At 39.9% G+C, this 16,394-nt stretch overlaps 1 protein-coding gene across 2 annotated transcripts in view; it reads right to left on the bottom strand.

The window, feature by feature from the left end:
• Nucleotides 1-12,256, bottom strand: part of si:ch211-253b8.5 (dysbindin) — a 46,614-nt gene extending 34,358 nt beyond the window's left edge. For both annotated transcript variants that reach the window (XM_067388544.1, XM_067388545.1), the window contains exon 1: nt 11,966-12,256. In XM_067388544.1, the coding sequence (XP_067244645.1) occupies nt 11,966-12,008 (43 nt within the window). In that variant the 5' untranslated portion in view covers nt 12,009-12,256. The remainder of the gene's footprint in view (nt 1-11,965) is intronic.
• Nucleotides 12,257-16,394: the final 4,138 nt, after the last annotated feature.

Below are 16,394 nucleotides of genomic sequence, written 5' to 3'. Positions count from 1 at the left end.
TTCTCTCTATATGCTCCCTCTTGGCTCTATTTTCAGAAAGTATGGGCTATCGTTCCATTGCTATGCGGACGATACACAAGTTTATCTGCCTCTAAAACGGAATGCACTGGATGGACTGAATGCACTATTGCTTTGTTTGAGTGATGTAAAGAAATGGTTGTCTCTTAACTTTTTAAATTTTAATGAGAGCAAAACAGAATTGATTGTTTTTAAACCCTCTGTGTCTGTGACTTCTACAATTCCTAATTTGGGTGAGTTATCACCGTATGTCAAGCAACATGTAAAAAATTTGGGTGTTGTATTTGATGAACAAATGAAATTTGATAGACAGATTAATACTGTAGTTAAATCTTCCTTTTTCCAACTGCGGCTTCTTGCTAAAGTAAAACCTTTCCTATCTTTTAAAAACCTTGAAAAAGTGATACATGCTTTCATTACTTCCAGATTAGATTACTGTAACTCACTGTACGCTGGGATTAATCAAATGGCTCTTTCTCGTTTACAGCTGGTCCAGAACGCAGCAGCAAGATTTCTGACCAGGTCTCGTAAGCGGGATCATATTACTCCAGTTTTACAGTCTTTACATTGGCTGCCTGTACGCTATAGAGTAGATTTTAAAATTGTATTAATCGTGTTTAAGTCACTACATGGTATGGCCCCTTCGTATATATCTGAACTTTTAATTGAACGCAGCGAAACAAGATCTCTCCGGTCATCAAACCAGAGACTATTGTTTACACCAAAGACGAGGCTAAAGTCCAGGGGCGATCGTGCGTTTTCATCTATTGCCCCAAGACTTTGGAATGAGTTGCCCTCTTCTATTCGATTAGCTCCCTCTGTGTTCATTTTTAAGTCAAGATTAAAAACCTCTGTTTGACAAAGCTTTTATTTCTGGCTGAAGCACTGTGTTTTACCATGATTTTATTTATAGTTTTTCTTTTTATTTCTTTTAAATTATTTCAAATGGTTGTGGTACTTATAAGTTTTTTTTTTTTTTTACTTTTATCTTTACTGTGCAAATGTGGTGTGTGTTTTATGTAAAGCACATTGGTCAACCATGTGTTGTGGAAATGGTGCTATATAAATAAAATTGACATTGACACCACTTCACCGCGAGGTCTTGTTTTCCCTTTGATACATTTCCAAGCGTTTATATCTTGTTTGCCTGTCTGTTTCCCGTCTACGATCCTGTGCCGCTTGTCCTGACCTTTGCTTTGTATACTGACCTGTGATTGATATCTGCCAGCCCTGACCCTCTGCTTGTTCCTGACTAGGATTCTGCCTGTTCCTTGCTGTACCTGTTTGCTGTTTATCTGACCCCTGCCTGTACGACCATGCTCACCTTTTAATAAAGCTGCATTTGGATGTTACCTTGAGTCCCGCTTCGTTACAGAAGACCTCGCCGTCACCAAGATCCAGCAGCTTCGGTGAGAGTTTACCAGTCTCAGCATGGACCCAACAATACAACTGGTCAGCCTCCGCCAAGATTAAATGAACCATTGAAGACCTGTCTACTTACCAATGGTCCCCGTGGATCGGTCATGGAATTCCTGGACTTTTCCCTGCTCGCAGTTGGTTAGACTTTCACTGTGGGTGTCGCGGAAGATTCCGACACCATGGTGAATCCCGTAATGGCTGCCATGCCCGAGAACACGCACAAAATGGCGGCCGCAACCACAAGTCACGCATCCGCTGATCGCCCAGAGCAATGCCACGTCTCCGCTGATCGCCCAAAGCAACATCACGCCTTTGTTGATCGCCCAGAGCAATGTCACGTCGCCGCTGATCGCCCAGAGCTACGTCACGTCTCTAGATCAGTCTAGATTGTCGTCCCAGAGCAGGCCTGCTGTCGTCCCAGAGCAGGCCTGCTGTCGTCCCAGAGCAGGCCTTGCTGTCGTCCCAGAGCAGGCCTTGCTGTCGTCCCAGAGCAGGCCTTGCTGTCGTCCCAGAGCAGGCCTTGCTGTCGTCCCAGAGCAGGCCTTGCTGTCGTCCCAGAGCAGGCCTTGCTGTCGTCCCAGAGCAGGCCTTGCTGTCGTCCCAGAGCAGGCCTTGCTGTCGTCCCAGAGCAGGCCTTGCTGTCGTCCCAGAGCAGGCCTTGCTGTCGTCCCAGAGCAGGCCTTGCTGTCGTCCCAGAGCAGGCCTTGCTGTCGTCCCAGAGCAGGCCTTGCTGTCGTCCCAGAGCAGGCCTTGCTGTCGTCCCAGAGCAGGCCTTGCTGTCGTCCCAGAGCAGGCCTTGCTGTCGTCCCAGAGCAGGCCTTGCTGTCGTCCCAGAGCAGGCCTTGCTGTCGTCCCAGAGCAGGCCTTGCTGTCGTCCCAGAGCAGGCCTTGCTGTCGTCCCAGAGCAGGCCTTGCTGTCGTCCCAGAGCAGGCCTTGCTGTCGTCCCAGAGCAGGCCTTGCTGTCGTCCCAGAGCAGGCCTTGCTGTCGTCCCAGAGCAGGCCTTGCTGTCGTCCCAGAGCAGGCCTTGCTGTCGTCCCAGAGCAGGCCTTGCTGTCGTCCCAGAGCAGGCCTTGCTGTCGTCCCAGAGCAGGCCTTGCTGTCGTCCCAGAGCAGGCCTTGCTGTCGTCCCAGAGCAGGCCTTGCTGTCGTCCCAGAGCAGGCCTTGCTGTCGTCCCAGAGCAGGCCTTGCTGTCGTCCCTGAGCAGGCCTTGCTGTCGTCCCAGAGCAGGCCTTGCTGTCGTCCCAGAGCAGGCCTTGCTGTCGTCCCAGAGCAGGCCTTGCTGTCGTCCCAGAGCAGGCCTTGCTGTCGTCCCAGAGCAGGCCTTGCTGTCGTCCCAGAGCAGGCCTTGCTGTCGTCCCAGAGCAGGCCTTGCTGTCGTCCCAGAGCAGGCCTTGCTGTCGTCCCAGAGCAGGCCTTGCTGTCGTCCCAGAGCAGGCCTTGCTGTCGTCCCAGAGCAGGCCTTGCTGTCGTCCCAGAGCAGGCCTTGCTGTCGTCCCAGAGCAGGCCTTGCTGTCGTCCCAGAGCAGGCCTTGCTGTCGTCCCAGAGCAGGCCTTGCTGTCGTCCCAGAGCAGGCCTTGCTGTCGTCCCAGAGCAGGCCTTGCTGTCGTCCCAGAGCAGGCCTTGCTGTCGTCCCAGAGCAGGCCTTGCTGTCGTCCCAGAGCAGGCCTTGCTGTCGTCCCAGAGCAGGCCTGCTGTCGTCCCAGAGCAGGCCTTGCTGTCGTCCCAGAGCAGCCTGAGCTCCATGTCAGTTCAGTCAAGGCCTGGAGGACGATCTTGATCTTGGGCTTCTACTACTTGGCGTTCTTGCGTGCTTGGAGGATGCACTCAAGTTGTATTGACTCTGGACCAGTCTACCAGCCCGAGCCTGCTGCCTTCACTGAGCGGCTCGCTACCGTTCCAGAACAGCTTGTGGCCATCCCAGGGCTGCTCGCTTTCCCTGATACGGCCACGGAGGCCGTCACCGAGCTGTCCGCTTCCTCGGATACGGACACGAAGTCCCCTTGCTCCACCCTGCTGGTGCCACCTGAGCTCCTCGCCCATCAACCCACTAAGTTCTCTGTTGATTTCCCCAAGAACTTTTTTTGGGGGGGCAGTAGACCTAGGGGTGGGGAGTTTGTGGGTGGGGTTCCTGCCCGGTCACTGCCTATAACGGCCTCAGAACTATTATGGCAAACTATGGACTGCAACTTATTATGGCCATTAATGGGCTCTGACCCGCCGTGGTCATCTATGGACTCTAACCTGCCGTGGCTGCCCGAGCCACCTGACCTGCCGTGGCTGCCCGGGTTCCTGGATCTGCATCGGGGACCTCGTTCCTGTCGACATGCCAGTCTCCAATGGTGCGCCTTCCGGGAGGGGGGCGTTTATATCACGATCACGTCTGTTCCTGTCACATCCCAGACTACATTTCCCATGATCCTCCATTTGCTTATCACCTGCATTCACTTCACAATCACTCCACACTAATCACCACACCAAGCTGCCACACATTACCTGGACTATGAAAGACTCCTACACACACCACCTCATCGTGATGTCTTGTTTTCCCTGTGATACATTTCCAAACGTTTATATGTTTGCCTGTCTGTTTCCAGTCTACGATCCTGTGCCGCCTGTTCTGACCTTTGCTTTGTATACTGACCTGTGATTGAGATCTGCCAGCCCTGACCCTCTGCTTGTTCCTGACTAGGATTCTGCCTGTTCCTTGCTGTACCTGTTTGTTGTTATCTGACCCCTGCCTGTATGACCATGCTCACCTTTTAATAAAGCTGCATTTGGATCTTACCTTGAGTCCCGCTTCGTTACACAAACATGACGTAATTACGCAAAAATATACATCATTATGCGACAGGAAGCTCCAGCGCTCTGAAGCTCTGTGAATGCACTCAGGACCATTTGCAGAGGCTATGGATTACAGTAATGTTCGAAATAATGCTCGGTTTCTTGCATAGACTGAATTTTTTTCACTTAAGACCTCAATGTATCATCAGGAGCTGTAGGTATTCATTTTGTTTTGTATGCATATGTTTTTTTTGAATCTCAATGTGACCCAGTGACCCACTGTTACCCATTGACTTCCATTATATGAATCACAGAGTACCACAGTTCATCTTGGATGGCATGAGGGTGAGAAAATTAACATGAGATTTTCTTTTTTCGGTGAACTATACTTTTAAGTTCAGTTGCTGCCTTAAATTTTTAAGTACAATCAACTTGGCCGTATAAGTCATTTCAACTTAATATTTTAAACTGACTTTAAAAAAATGAGCTGAATCTTAAACTTCTTGCAAAAAAAGTTAAAAACTTAACTTATTTTGATGTGTTGAAGTAATGTTAAAACGTTGTTCTGACTTATTGATCATATTCTTTACAGTGTATATTAAATGGCAATATTTGAAGACTTATTTGAAGTGCCGTCTGAAATGTTCTTCTAAAATAAGCATTTTTATCAAGCTCGTATGATTGTTCAGTTATTTCACTTTTAAATGCGTAAGTTAGAAGAGAATTTCAGACGGCACTTTCGCATCTAAAGTCTTCATTTACAGCTTAGCACAAACTTGACTACTTTCTTGATTTTATAAAATGGATGCTACTACGTATTAAATATATAAAGGAAACACATTTTCATTAAAACAGTATTTAATTACGTAAATGCATTAGGTGGCATTATTCAGCTACAAAATAGTCCTTGACATAACAGAACATTGCTATGCAAAACAAAAACGAAGTATCGAAGACTGGTGCAGCTTTCTGCTATGTCATCTAATTAATATGCTACCAAGATGCCACAAAACTCTAGTTTTGATTCCATGGGGTAATTAAATACATATCCAGGATGTAATTGGCATTTGTAAGTTGAGTTATGTAATCAGATTTATTTTTCAAGTAACTAGTAAAGTAACACATTACTTTTTCAATTTACAACTAAATATCTGAATTCAAATAAGTAATGCAAGTTACTTTTATTTTTTATTTTGTATTTATTGACTGACAGCTCGCCTGTCCCCATACTGACAGAAATAAAGTGCAGAGGTTTTGTGTGTGCTGTGTGAACATGATGGTTATTGTAGTTCTAGACTAAATGTGAGCATGCATTTACTCATATCGCTTGCACGAATACATTCAGTATTCCTCAAAATGAATAAAAGCAGTAAAATGCATTTTACAATGAATCTTACACAAACCTGTAATAATTAACTATATTAAATAACACAAATATACTTCATGTACTTAATCTCACTTTATTAACCAATGTATTTGCTGCTGACCTTCAATGATCTAATTCAACCATACTAGTAAGCAAAATTACTTGGATTAGATTTATAAATAAGAGTGTTGAACTTCCTTCTCCTATATCCTATTCTTCTTTAATCCAGAATGGCAGCACAGCCTAAAAGTTTTGTTTGAGGTGCGCCCTCTACTGTACAGGCATAAATATGCATTTCCTTCAGCCGAAAGCTTATTTATTTCACATTTGGTGTGAAGGGGCCTTAACATTTGCCAAAAACAGAACTTTTTTGTTATTAAAAAACAAACAAACAACCCAGCAGTAATGCAATCAGTTACTTTTTTAGGGAGTAATGCAACATTGTAAGTAATCTATTATATCTATGTATAAGCAATCTATTATATCTATGTATCTTACAAGGAAAACAGCTGATCTAAGGCATACAACAGTCTGTAATCATATCTGTTTACTCTTTGAATCATTATGTAACACCCATAAGCAGAATATGATGTCACAGGTCTGTTATAAAAGATGTCATGCCATAGCAATGTCATGATTTGTCAGGTCATTTGGAACTGCTGCTGTTCATTAGTGTTTCCCTTCTTTACTGATCCCTGACCTCCTGCTTTTTCAAACTGCAGACAGAAACTTTCAAACTTCATCCATCAAACTGCAGACAGAATCATGCCACACTGTTTTCGGTTTAAATAGTAGTCGTCACTTTGCAGTATGTTCTCATTATGTGAAAGATGATGTACCCAAAGATGTTTCCCAATTGATAATAGGCTACACACTAAACTTAGAGAAACAACATGCTTCTGTTGGAGCCATGGACTAGTGGTTAGCACAGACGTATTGACACACTGAGTCTGGTTTGCAAGATTTTCCTGACCTGGTTTCTCCCTCTTCACACTACCATTTTTGGTCCTCTCTATCAGTTGCAAAATTGCAGAGTTCTTGAAAAAGCATCTCTGACATAAGTACATATGAGGTGAGGTCATGTTTTAGTCATTTCATTACTGTTTATAGTCAGTTTCGTTATATCATGTAAGAAACATCAGAAGAAAACAGCATGTATTTTTGGATTGTTATTTAAATGTGTTTTTGTTTTGTATTGGTTTTTATATTTATTTTGTTTGGTTGTGGAGGGCTATATGAGTTATATAATCCACATTATTTTTTATTTTATTTTTATTTTCTCTAGGCTCATCAAAATGTTGTTGACAAAATATGCTGTCTTTGGAATACTGTTTTATTTTGTAATAATTTTATCTTTTATTTTTTATCATCTTTTTTTAACATCATCCACCCTAATAGTTGGTTTGTGTCACTTTAAAACATGAAATCCTTCTTGACAAAAAGACATGCATGCGATATAATCACTATTTAAATCAATATTTACTTTGGCACTATCATTTAACTTTAGCTGTTTGTTATAATCACATTTAAAGGCGCAGTAAGTGATTTCTGAGAAATTCTGTTGAAAGTGGATTGGACCAAGCACCACAACACATTTGTAGTTAATCAGCAGCAGTAGGCGTGTATACTCATGATGGGGGAGGAAAGAGAGTAAGATGGCTGAGAGACACTACAAAAGAGCAAAGGTCAGAGGAATATCACTGGAAAAAGAAGGTTTATGATCAGACAAGAGCTTTAGAAACCTTGTTAATATTAGAAAAATTTTCCAGAGCTGGAGAGACCTGAAAATGTACGCCTAGGTTGCGTAGTTTTTGCTTCATACATGAGTAACACTGGTTTTGCTGTTACACAGAACCAAGCTGCTGTTATAATGTTATAGCTAGTTGGGATACTCAAACTTGGACTAAAGTCCAGACTAGAGTACAATTTTTCATGGACTTGGACTTGTCGCAGACTCTTTTTACTTAGTTAGGCAAGTATTAGTTTTTTCTGTTGTAATGAAATTACTTAAAAAAAAACAAACAAAAAAAAAACATGGTGGCAGCTCCTAGTTTCAAAGGAAAAGAATGTTTCTAACATCTTTAAAGCAGTAATTAACATAAAAACAACAGAAACAAGAACAACAAAAAATTCCCTTGTGTTTTATATGAAGAGTTTTTTTTCCAAAACGTGATAGTTTCCGCCAAAATCAGTATTGTATCTGGTCGGCATTGAAAAGTCATTAATTAATTTTGCGCAAAATGCGATATCCATTGTGTTATTCTATAATGTTTTCTTTCCAACATTTTTTTCTGCAGAACGCGATATATCCGCTCTCAACCAATCACAGCGCAGCATTCAACGCACTGTAAACATTAAAGGCTTTTTAAAAAGTTGTTTTTAATACCAATGTACTCGGCAAATGTGTTTATTTAACCGTGCGGTAGCGCCAGATACTCTTTAATCGGTAATAACAAATAATTTATAACATTAACAAGATGACCCGTTGAATTAATTTTGGGAGCGGCGGCTGAATGTATTTTAATAAAATGTATGTATATAAGATAAATATTGGCAAAGTTTAGACTCTGTCATAGATGTGAATCAACTTACTTTGTTGTGTATTTTCAATTTGAAAAATAACTTTTATATTGATGGATTAATTGCATATTGAAAAAAAAAAAAGTGTCATGGATTTATTGCATTTTGGGAAAAAAATATGTTTTTTATGTTTTTATAACCAAAAGATGCTATGTAAAAGTCTGAAACAGAAAATAGTGGTTTTCATCTTGCCACTGTCACGTTCCCAGTCATACCCGGACTACATTTCCCACAATCCTCCCCGGCAATCACCTGCACTCTCTCCACCAATCACCAATTGCCACATACTGCTGCAGCACATTATCTGGACTATTTAAGCCACACACACCCTCACACACTTTGCGAGGTCTTGTTTACCCTTTGTGTACAATTCTGAGCATTACTATCTTGTCTGTCCGTCTGCTTGCCTGTTACTGATCCCGTCTGTTCCCGTGTTACAATTCCTGCTGCCTGCCCTTTGGACCTTTTGGATTGTTTATTGTTTCCTGGTTTTGTGAGTGCTTTCTGCCTGCCCTGATTCATTGCCTGTTCCTCGACTACGATTCTGCCTGTTCTCTGCCATACCTGTTTGCCACTGTTTAACCATTGCCTGTCTTACTACGAGCTCTGTTTAATAAAAGCCAGCAGATGGATCTTACCCTGAGTCCTGCCTCGTTACAGCCACTTTCTTAGTAAAGAAAATGCCTTTTTATTTTTTACTGCGTTTTGGAACCAAACTCTTCATATATTAATTATTACTATAGCTTTTCACTATGGTAAATATGGAATATACAATAATTATAGTCAGGTGTGGCTTGGTATTTGTTTGGGTTGATTTCAAATATCAACTGTGTTTTTTAAATTGCTTACTGCACCTTTAAGTGTCTGAGGATTACCAGAGCATATTTCTGAATGTCTGATAAACCCTTTTATACAAATAACAGAAGCATAAGTAGTTACTGCATAAACCAGAAATCTAATACATATCTGTGGTTTCCTAAACAAAATGAATTGTTATAAGTGGGAGTATATATGCATTTATGTGTGCAGAATGTATGTTTTGGAAATTAGGGAAACCCAGAAACACCCAAAATAACCCCAGCTATCTGACAAAGAAATCACTGCTAACAAGCTACAGTAACCTCCTAGACATTTAATGCAGCATCTTTAATAAAGCAATTCTATTTTCAGGGACACTTAGATTCACAGGAAAGTACCACAGAGAACATGGAATTTTTTAGAAGAAGAATGACACGATAATGAGTCATAAGGAAAGTATGAAGCAGGGAGTAGAGAACTAGATAGCAAGTGATGTCGACTAAAAGGACTGGAATGTATTTTTATCTTTTAACATTCATTTGCCCACACTATAATCAAGCTCTAAAAGTGAGAAGATAGTAGGTTCAGTGAAATTTCTAACCACTTTTCATGCCATCATCTAAAGACTTGTGAGTAATACATGTAGTGTGTGCTGTGAAAAAGTTTGTCATGGTCTGATTTTCTGTACTTTTTATTTTAATTTTAATTTTATTTTATTTTTACACTGAATGGCCAAAACATACAAATTAATAAAAGTTACCCTTCATGAACAAAAAACACAACAATTTACATCTTACACGTTATGTACCTAAATTGTAAAAAAAAAAAAAAAAAACAGAATAGAATAGAATAGAATCCACAATAGACTATCATCTGATCATATACTGTATAGTTATGCATAAATTTAAAAAGACAGGGGGCAAAGAGTTTTTGATAGTATTGTAGAGTCAGTGTGATTCACTCCAGTCTTTATCATAGTTGGATGTAATTTGTTAAAAGTCTCTCCATTAGTGAAACTATGAACTCATAATCAGTCATAATGCTTGAATACACACAGGTTTGTTTTTGTGAATTGTGGGGACATTCCATAGGCGTAATGGTTTTTATACTGTACAACCTGTATTTTCTGTCCCCGTACACTACCCCTAAACCTACCCATCACAGAAAACTGTGCACATTTTTATTTAATTTATTTTATTTTAATTTATAAAAAAAAAAAAAAAAAAAAAAACTCATTCTGTATGATTTATAAGCCTTTTGAAAAATGGGGACATGGGGTAATGTTCTCAAGACACCCTCTCCTTGTAATACCTATGTCATACCCATGTCATTATACAAATTTGTGTCCTGATATGTCACAAATACATGCACACACACACACACACCGTTATGAGGATAAAACCAAGTATATTTTAGCCCGAAAATAATCCATTTTGATATTGAATGCATTAGTAGGTATCAGAATCAAGTAGGCACTTCTACTTTTTTGGAATTAATGGTCGCTAAAATTAGAAGTGTGATTTCCAGTAAAACATACCATTATACATTTAGTCTGTTTTTCTATAAATGTAATTATAAATATAATTTTATGGCAAACTGTCATTTCATTTTACTATGTTGCATTGTTTTGACAAATTAGAAATATTATCATAATTATAGTCACACAAATTAAGACAATTAACAGAATGTACTTGTACAAGTGCCATTCCAGTAGATAAGAGTCATTACTCTGGACCTGAATGACACCATCCGTACATCCGTGCAATGACAACATCTGGAGTGCAAATCTTTTTAGATAGGTAATGTGAGCAAAATTGAAAGATAGTGTGACAAATTCTCCTGTGGCCAATCTAATTTCCAGTCTCAACCTCTAAGCATGTGTGTGTGGGGGGGGACTAGTGAGTGTGGGAACTTGGATTGTATACAGTCCATCTGCTAAAAATGGCAGAAAAACAATCCCATTTAGAGGGATTTCAGTAAGGTTACACCAAACAAATCTAGAATCAAGTAAGCTTTAGCAGGTTCATCAAGTCAGTATGGCTTTTTAGATGTTTGGTCAAAACAATGACAGAAGTCTTTTAGAAATAGAAATTGTACATAACAGAAAAATACATTTGAGAAACTAATCAAAACCTTTTACACTCAGGTTATAAATAAAACAGTGCCTTGACTCCATGCCCGATTCTTTCAGCCGAGGAAGTGTCCAAATAAGGGAGGCATTTTTAATGTTGTTATTGGTGATACTCCAAGGAGAATAATAGGTAATATGTTTTATCACATATTCACATACAGTATGTAGATGAGACTGGGTTAGTGGTCACAAGAAGTTAAATGCTTTTAGTCAAAAGTCCAATTACATTGTTTTCAATGGCAGTAGTTTTGTATGCTGGTTTTATGAATGCTCCAAACTAAAACTAAAATATCAGCATATATTTACAAATTTAGCTGCAAACAAATGAACATACTGGCATACATCCGGTAAAAGGTATGCATGTCAAATAAGATTTTATTTGAAAAGTTAAACAGTATTTTCAGGACAAGTGTATTTTTAACAAATGTCGGGATGGGGCAAGTTGTCACAGTGTTTTATATTTTTTATGTAATTTTATATTTAAATGCAGTGGTTCGTATTTTGCAAACAAAACATATTTTCTATTTATTCTCATTCATTAATTGCTTTGTGTTTCATGATTATTTTATAACAGGTGGGCATTCTTGATAACAGAGGGGAATGCAGTCAGAAAACTTAAACTTGGGAAATAAAGATTACTTTTTTTGTAGTGAAGACTTTAGGGTTTGCATCTTTTTAGAAATTAATGATCAAAATGAATAAACCTAAACTGAGAACCTGTGACAACTAGCCATACATATTCTTCAATTACACAATGATTCTTTTGTTTATTAATGACTGGTCATCTGTCATACTTGTTTCCAGGCAGAGTGTAAGAAGAGTCATATCTTTATGAGCAAAACAATTCAACAAAAGGTGAAATACTCACATAGAAGACGTTTGTTGTGGAGGTTCGTCCCCTTTGAGCTCATGACTCCAGAGTGACGGAGATGCACAGCTGTGAAAACTCAGTGCTTTACCGGCAGCTTCAGTCACATGCAACTCACATGTACCGTCCCAGAGCAAGACTGGACTCTGACACAGCTCATCTCCCTCTCTCTCCCTCTCTGTCTCTGAGACTTTAGGCTGTAGATTAAGTCATGCACTTCCTCTGCAGCAGCGCCAGTGGCCGTGTCTCTCTGCTTAGAGTCAGACCTCAGGTCTGGGGCAAGTGGATCATACCAAGTCCACCCTCGTGGGAGGAGGAGAGTCAAATTTTACAGATGGGATCAGACAGAGGAAGGAGGGAGGAGTTATGTAATGAGAGAGGAAGTGCTAAGAAAATTAAAGCCAGCCCTGTCTCTCAAACTCTCTTTGTCTTAGAGGTCATTCCACGAAAGGAGGACCATGTTTCTTTAACAACTGATGAAGTGCACTATAAGCACAAATCAACCATTAACTAATTTATTTTAAATTAAATATAAACTTACTTTATGTGTATATTTGTGTATACACACATTCATCATTCAATATGTGTTTTTGGATAGTAACTCTAAAAGGCAGTCAATATATAATATAATATACTGTATATACAGTACATTCAATTTTAGTTAAAAAAAAATAATCCTGGGATGTACCTCATGCATTGGTTAAGAGTATACAGAGCTGCAAACTAGATAAAGGGTTTTAAGTAGTAAAAAAACCTCACAAAGATAATAATAATACAAAATATCAATAATAATATGAGCAGAAATTTGGATTTGGACCACTTTCAGCTGCAGTACAAGGTATGATGATGATTTGTAAGTACAACGGAGATTGTTTAGGTTTGGGGGATTTTTTTGTGCACTTAGTCTAGTTTTAAGATTACATACAAAGCGCCATCTAGTGGCTATTAAACAAAAGCAGTAAGGTCAGGGTGTGTATTTTTATTTATTTATTAAAAAGGCCATCTTTTATACTGACCTGAATATTATATTTAGATGTTAAGTGCAACACTTAATACTGTGATGCTTTTTACTGTGTAAATTTACAGTTAAAATCGAAGTGTAAGCCCTAACCCTACACCTACATGCAAACTATATATCTAAAAATGTGTAAAACATTAAGTGGCATTACTCAAGTGTCCAGCTGCAACATCTAAACATAGTGAAATACAAAACAACAACAACAAAAAATCACCTCTATTTTGTTACTGATCGAATAATGTCTGTTTCATCTGTACATTCACTCGCCACTGGTGACAATATTGTGCATGAGAGGCTGAGAGGATCAGAATTGAGGTTAATGTTGCTCTCCGGTTTAGTACTGAAACTGCCCTTCAACTGTCCTCAGAAGATACACAGCCTCAAAAGTGCAGCTGAAGCTCTGTTGCGTCTGAAGATTAGTTTACCACAGCTGTATGAGTGTGTGGGATGTGTGGAAAACATGATTGTATCAGCATTAGTTCTCTCTAAATGTCACACACACACACACACACACACACACACACACACTCATATCTTTTCAATGCAGACTGACATGTGTGTTTGGAGGGGTGTGTGGTGTTATAGAGCTCTTATATGACTCAGACAGAGAATCCTTGCGACTGTGTGTGGGCTTTACTTCAGTTTTTGTGGCCGCAGCATGTCACTAACGTTTCAAGTGCAAACAAAATAAAGCAAATGTGCAGACGGGTTACCGTGATAATATTGACACGCCTGACTGATGTTTGGGTAAAATTTTGATGGAGGAAAAAACTATGTAAAAAAATAAATAAATAAAAAAAATGAACAGTTAGGAAAAATGGATGAGTTGAAGTCCCATCACTCAAAAAAATCTGCTATGTACAAACTACAATAATATTTTAATGTAGAAAAAGGTGAAATGTGTAGTTTCTGCAACACTAGCAGATCAACATGGCAGAATATTTACGCATCTGATGGACACTTATTCAAATTATTTATAGTGCATTCAATGTATACATTTTATAGTAGTACGTGTTTCCTGGGCTTTAAAACTTTACCGGGACAGCAAGCAACTACTCCCAGAACATGCTAACAACCACTGGTTACCCTAAATCAACACTCTTACAACCACAAGAATATCCTAGTACCACATATCAACAAGTAAGCAATTGCTCAAAAAACCTGTCTAATCGTATAGCAACATACATACAACCACACAACAAAATCCTGGAAACCACCCAGAAACTGCATATCCACTTAATAACAAGCATTCACAACACCTTATCAAGCACATAGCTACACCCTTGCACTGACACACAGAACCCTAGCAACCACATAGCAAAATGCTAACATTGAATCAAAACACCTGTACAACAACACTTTGCTATCTGCCCTCTAGCAACTGCATTGAAATGTGTTAAAAACCAGCAAGTCACATTATCAACTAAATAGAAACATTAAGTGGTATCACTCTAGTAACCACTGCAATATCTGAATAGCAAAATACAAAAACCAAACAAAAACAATTTTATTACTGATTGAATAATGGTTCTTTCATCTGTGCATTTACTCACCACTGGTGGCAATATTGTACATGAGGCCACTCATAACACCTTAGCAAGTAATGTAATGTGGTAAGATCCTGCCAACAACCCAGTGCACCTTAGATACCACATAGGAATCCTAACAACTGTTTAGAAATGCATTAACATAACCCAGAACACCTTAGCAACCATATAACAACACATTAGTAACCATATAACAAGCACACACAACATCTTATCATTTGCATAGATACACTATTGAATTTGAGACACAAAACACTAGCAATCACACAAAGCGCTAACAACCACACAGAACACCTTAGAACCTATATAACAGGGCATCTGCCCTCATAATAACACTTTAGAAACAACATAGTAAAATCCTTTCAACAGGCCAGAATACCATAAATAACTCCCCGAAATTCTAGCAACTGTAGAGAAATGCATTGTCAATATCTCAGAACACCTTAGCAACCATATAACAACAACATCTATGGCCCTAACAACTGCATTGCAATGAGCTAAAACTAGCCAGAACACATTATCAACTGCATAGCAACAACGCAGAACACTCTAACAACTGCATAGCAACATACTAACAAACATTCACAACACCTTATCAAACCTGTAACAAAACCTTGCAAGAGACACAAAACTCTATAGCCAAGCTCTAATTTCCACTCAGAACACCTTAGCAACAAAGCAATGACCTGCAACAACACACAACACTCTAGTAACAGCAAAGCATTGTGCTAACATCCACTCATAACACCTTAGCAAGTAATGTAATGTAGTGTAGTAACATCCTGCCAACAACCCAGTGCTCCCTAGATGCCACCCTTAGCAACTGTTTAGGAATGCATTAACGTAACCCAGAACACCTTAGCAACCATATAACAACACTCTGGCATCTACCCTAGCAACTGCATTGCAACATGCTAAAAACAGTCAGAACCCATTATCAACTGCATAGCAGTGCCCTAGCAACCACCCAGAACACTATATCAACTGCATAGCAGCAAACTAACAAACACTCACAACACCTTATCAAAAACGCATAGAAACACTCTTGCACCAAGACACAAAAGCCTAGCAACCACATAGCAAAGCTCTAACAACCACTCAAAACACCTTAGCAATTGCATAGCAACATCCTGGCAACAACTCACAACAACGGCATTGCACTGTTTTAACTGTTCGCTGTTTAGAAAGGCATTAACACAGAACAGCTTAGCAACCTTATGACTAGATCCTGGCTTCTAGAAACTGCATAGCAGTACACTACCAATCACATAGAACACCTTAGCAACAGCGTGGTTGCCCTGGCAACCACCCAGAACACCCTAGCATCTTCTTAGCAATGTGCTAACAACCACATACAATACCTCAGCAGCTGCACAGGAACATCTTGCTAACCAGAACAACCTAGCACCCCATAAATCCTTGCCACTGTATACAAATTCAGAATGCTTTAGCAGCCATTTAACAACACCCTGGCATCTACCCTAGCAACTGCATTACAACATGCTAAAACCAGTCAGAACACTTAATCTAATGCATAGCAACAGCCCAAGAACATTATAGAAACTGCACAGCAATTAAAGGGATATTTCACTAAAAAATTTTAATTCTGTCATCATTTACTCACCCTCATGTGGATTTGAACCTGTATGAGTTTCTTTGTTGGCAGCGAGCTCCGGCGAGAGCGGCGCAGCGTGTCTTGGACGTTGACAGCATCGAGGAGGGTTGAAGTCAGGTTTAACTTTATGGTAATGAGCTATGATGCAGTTCAGCAGCAACCAGTCGGAATGTAGAGGTCCTCGCTTGAGAGGATTCCGATTGGTTGCCCCAACTTGTCATTTACTTTGACCCTCCCACCGGTGGCGGT

This window comes from Chanodichthys erythropterus, chromosome 6 (assembly GCF_024489055.1).
Source record: "Chanodichthys erythropterus isolate Z2021 chromosome 6, ASM2448905v1, whole genome shotgun sequence".
Classification (NCBI taxonomy): domain Eukaryota; kingdom Metazoa; phylum Chordata; class Actinopteri; order Cypriniformes; family Xenocyprididae; genus Chanodichthys; species Chanodichthys erythropterus.
Note: the sequence above shows the minus strand (reverse complement) of the source record. Positions and strands in the feature narration are given on the sequence as shown.